Here is a 4356-nt window from a genome sequence, read left to right as displayed (position 1 = left end):
ACCAGATGACATTGAACATGGAGAAGTGCAAGGTGCTCCGCCTCAGGAGAAAAAAAAAGGACATCATACTTATAGACTCGGTAGTGCTACACTCACTAGCACCATAATCAAAAGAGACTTGAGGGTCATGATTGACCACAAAATGAGCATGAGCTACTGATGTGATGCCGCAGCTGGCAAAGCAAATAAGACCCTGGCTTACATCTACCAATGCATCGCAAGCAAGATGCAAGAAGTCATCCCTCTGCTGTATTCAGCCTTGGTGAGGCCACAGGTGGAGTATTGCATCCAGTTTTGGGCTCTGCACTTTAGAAAGGATGTGGAGAAGCTTGAGGGAGTCCAGAATAGAGCCACACATGAGTAGAGGTCAAGAAAACAGGCCTCATGAGGAGAGGTTGAGAGGCATTGGATTCTTCAGCCTGGAGAAGCGAAGGCTCAGGGGTGACTTGATGGCAGCCTATAAGTATATAAGGGGTGCACATCAGAAGCTGGGAGAATGTCTGTTCACAAGGGCACCCCAAGGGAAGATAAGGTCTAATGGTCACTGTAACAGGAGGGACGGCAGGGTCGCCATGCTAGCCCTTGCCGCCTCCTCTACTGTGCCAAGTTTTGGACTTGCACCCTCCTATTCTCGCCCGCCACGACTTTGATGATATGTGTTTTTGTAGGGAGGCTACCTCGCTTCCACTTGGCCACAGTTCTCCTGCTCCGGGTGTCCGGTCTAGGCCTTGCGGGCCTTCTCTATACGCCACCCTTCTCACTAGGGCTCTTCCCTCTGCAAGGCTGCCCTTCTCACCGGGCTCTTCCTTGGAGCTGGGGTCTGTACCACTGAACTCTGTGTCCTCATGCAAGGCTGCCCTTCTCACCGGGCTCTTCCTTGGAGCTGGGGTCTGTACCACTGAACTCTGTGTCCTCACTGGGGCTAGGGTCCTCACTCTACCGTGAGTCCCCTATGAGGCCTCCTCCATCCCCTTATAGCCTCACCCAAACCACCGGTGTAACATCAACACAAACTCAGTGTAATACATAACAACACAAACTCGAGCCTCCTGGCTATAACTCAAACATATGCCCTCTGGCTATAACAACATTGCTCCACTCTGATCAAGCTGTACTTGCCGTTAGGCTTCTCCTCGTATCCTAACTCCAGGAGCTCCTGCCCCTCTGGCTGCTGGCAAGGAACCACCTCTTGTCTCAGCTCTCTCTCCCTAAGAGCCAGGCCTTGCCCCTTATAGCCAGCTGATCACTGGCAGGTGTGGGTCATTTGCCGTCTCCTGTTGCCCTGGCAACCCACACCTGATGAGCCTTCGTGGCTCTCGTAGTAGCAGGCACCTTAGTGTCCTGCTACACACCTCCCCGCTCAAGACTTCAACTCACCGAGGCGGTTTGCATTCTCGTCCCTCTGGCTTCCTTCGTTTTAATCCTTCTTGGTTCTTGTTTTGGCTCACCAGCACTTTAAAAAAAAATGCACAGAAGCGGAGGTTTTAAGGCGCCTCCTGCTCGCCTTTTCCCCAAGGTGCACCACGTGGGATTTCCTGGGAGTTGCCCTGCCACGGGCAGTCCCCCCACATTAGCCAACCTTGGTAAGCTGACCTCTCTGTTGGTTGAGCTCCTTGTCTTTTAGGGTCCACTATCTCTTCTTATGCCTCTCTCCTGAAGTAGTGGTGCTTGTCTTTCCTAATAGCCTCCCTGAAGGTCTTGAAGCCTTCCTCATATCTCCCACTGTCTTCTCAATGTTCTCTGAGCATTTTCTTCCTCCCAAAACTCGATCTTTCCTCGGCCGGTGGATTCTCCTTTAGGTCCTTTATAAATTTTTACATAAGCTACGCCTCCGACTTTTGCTTCAACAAGCTTTCTTAAAGTCCACCACTTGACGTTTCCTGGGATATTCTGCACATAAATCTGGGGTCTCCTCCCCCGACTGTCCCTCACTTTAGGTGGTAGTTCTCTTCCTCGTATCTCTATTTCCTTGGCCTCACTTTCTCTTCTGGGTCCCACTGATCCCTTTTCCTTGGGGTTCATCTTTGGCTTATGTCGCCTGACGCCTTGTCTCTCCTGTGTGCAGTCTTGGCAAATCTGATTATTGGTCTCTTTCCTTGAACTCGCCTGTTCATTCTTTCCTACTGTCCCTGCCTCTATCAGGGCTGCTTCCCCTAATGGCCTCTGATGGGGTACAGTAATTCCCCACCTAGCTCGAGGTTTATAGCATTCCCTCAGCTGTTGTCTTATATGGCTCATCTCTTCGGCATGACGCTCCAACCATTGGTCCCATCTTTTATTCCAGTCGTCTAGGAACGCTGGTAGAACTCCTTCTAGGGCTGTAGACTTCGTCCCTACCAATCCCTCTTCTGGGTTGCTTCCCTCAAGTGATCCTAGTTCGGCCTCCTCTCTCAGATCCTCTGGTCCTTGGTCTCCCTTGAAACTCAAGGGAGACCAAGTGTTTTCTGTCTTTCCAGCTGCACGGTTGCTAGTTGCACCTCCACTTCCCTCAAGGACCTTTTCGTTGCCTTGAGTTCCTGGTGCTGCTCTAGGCATTCTGACTTAGTCATGATCATACACTCCGCTAGTTTGGCTCCCAGAGCCTCCAGCCTCTTTTGCATTGCATCTGCAACCTTTTCCACTTGGGCCTTCTGTCCTGCGTCTGTCTGAGTTGCTATGCTTGTTGTCTCTGGCACCTCTGACTCCCTAGGATCTTGGCCTTTTGTGGCCATCTGCCTGTTTGCTACCTGAAGCATTTTCTTTTCTGCCTCCAGGGCTTGGACCTGCTGACTTAAGGCTTGCATTTGATGTAATGCCTGCTCCCTCTCATTGTTAGTCAATGCCTCTTTAGCCGCACCATCCTCCAGGAGGGTTTTAAGGCTTTGTATCTGTTCTTCCAGATGGTCTTTTTCAGCCTCCACACTCTGTAGCTGGGACTGTAACCTATCATTCTCTTTCACTCCAGCCTCTAACTCCCTTTCAAGGGACAGGTTCCGCTCCTGCAAGGCATCATAATTGGCCATGTATTCTTTTACCTTTCCCATCTCATGTGCGAGCACCTTTCCCTTTTCTTCGGTCAGAGCCTGATTTTCATGCAGGGTGTTCCGCAGCATTTGAATTAGTTGTTCTGCACCCATATACTTTTGCTGCCATTTCTCCACCTCGTCCTGCAATTCCTGTACGTGATCTTCCTGGCCACGGATTTCTTTCTGAAGGATCAAGCTTTTGGAGACCTCCAACCTCTGTAGCATCTCCTTCTGTTCCCCTACCTGGGTTGTGCAGGTTGCAGTAGACTTTTCTCTCCAAGCTGCCATCTCCCTCTGCATTTTCTGTGGCTTCTCTTCCCTCTCCCAGCTCTTTTGGGGTCCGTTTGCAATAAGCTGCTCTAATGTGCGAGTTCTCTCCGCTTCCGCCGCTATCATGCGCCTGATTTCTTTTGAGCCTCCTTCCCTTTTTCCTGCCTGGGCCCGCTGTTCTAACCCAGCAGCCCTTGCCTCCACTTGCTCTTTTTGAAAGTGGGCCACCTCCAGCTCCCACTCCAGCCGTTCCAATTTTTCCTCTAACTCATCTATTCGTAATAGCCTGGTGAAATTCTCCTGTCTCAGGCTCTCGATATCCTTTGCCATTGCCATCCTGGTCTCGCCTTCACTGGTTGGCCCTCTGGCTTCCCAGTACCGTCCCAGGGCAGTGCCTTCCTACTTTGCCCTCTTTTCACTTTGTGTAGCCGCTGTCTTCTTACAGCCCCTCTCCGTCCTTATTTTAGCCCTTCGGTTTGTCTTTCTGTGCACGGCCTTACAGTTTCCCAGCCAATGCACCACTGTAACAGGAGGGACGGCAGGGTCACCGTGCTAGCCCTTGCCGCCTCCTTTACTGTGCCAAGTTTTGGACTTGCACCCTCCTATTCTCGCCCACCACGACTTTGATGATAAGTGTTTTTGTAGGGAGGCTACCTCTCCTCCACTTGGCCACAGTTCTCCTGCTCTGGGTGTCTGCCATGTCTAGGCCTTGCGGGCCTTCTCTATACGCCACCCTTCTCACTAGGGCCTTCTCTGCAAGGCTGCCCTCCTCACCGGGCTCTTCCCTCTGCAAGGTTGCCCTCCTCACCGGGCTCTTCTTTGGAGCTGGGGTCTGTACCACCGAATTCCGTGCCCTCACTGGGGCTGGGGTCCTCACTCTACCGTGAGTCCCTTACGAGGCCTCCTCCATCCCCTTATAGCCTCACCCAAACCACCGGTGTAACATCAACACAAACTTAGTGTAATACATAACAACACAAACTCGAGCCTCCTGGCTATAACTCAAACATATGCCCTCTGGCTATAACAACATTGCTCCACTCTGATCAAGCTGTACTTGCCGTTAGGCTTCTCCTCGTAT

The 4356-nt window shown here is 51.5% G+C and overlaps 1 protein-coding gene across 1 annotated transcript; it reads right to left on the bottom strand.

Moving 5' to 3' along the window:
• Positions 1–1624: 1624 nt before the first annotated feature.
• Positions 1625–3305, bottom strand: LOC112550069 (coiled-coil domain-containing protein 157-like). The gene is made up of 2 exons (XM_025202427.1): positions 2628–3305; positions 1625–2397 (listed from the first exon to the last, which is right to left on the bottom strand). The coding sequence occupies exons 1-2, from the start codon at positions 3303–3305 to the stop codon at positions 1711–1713; spliced, it is 1365 nt and encodes a 454-aa protein (XP_025058212.1). The 3' UTR covers positions 1625–1710.
• Between the last annotated feature and the right edge of the window lie 1051 nt (positions 3306–4356).

The sequence above is a fragment of the Alligator sinensis genome, unplaced genomic scaffold, assembly GCF_000455745.1.
Source record: "Alligator sinensis unplaced genomic scaffold, ASM45574v1 scaffold368_1, whole genome shotgun sequence".
Taxonomy (NCBI): domain Eukaryota; kingdom Metazoa; phylum Chordata; order Crocodylia; family Alligatoridae; genus Alligator; species Alligator sinensis.
This window is presented reverse-complemented; position numbering and strand designations above follow the sequence as displayed.

Excerpts from the sequence above, each read along its gene's own strand:
- LOC112550069 (XM_025202427.1), bottom strand. The coding sequence starts at position 3,305 with ATGCAGAGGGAGATGGCAGCTTGGAGAGAAAAGTCTACTGCAACCTGC. Across the intron at positions 2,398-2,627 it reads AGACAGACGCAGGACAGAAG|GATCTGAGAGAGGAGGCCGA; the intron begins GCCCAAGTGGAA and ends CAAGGACCAGAG.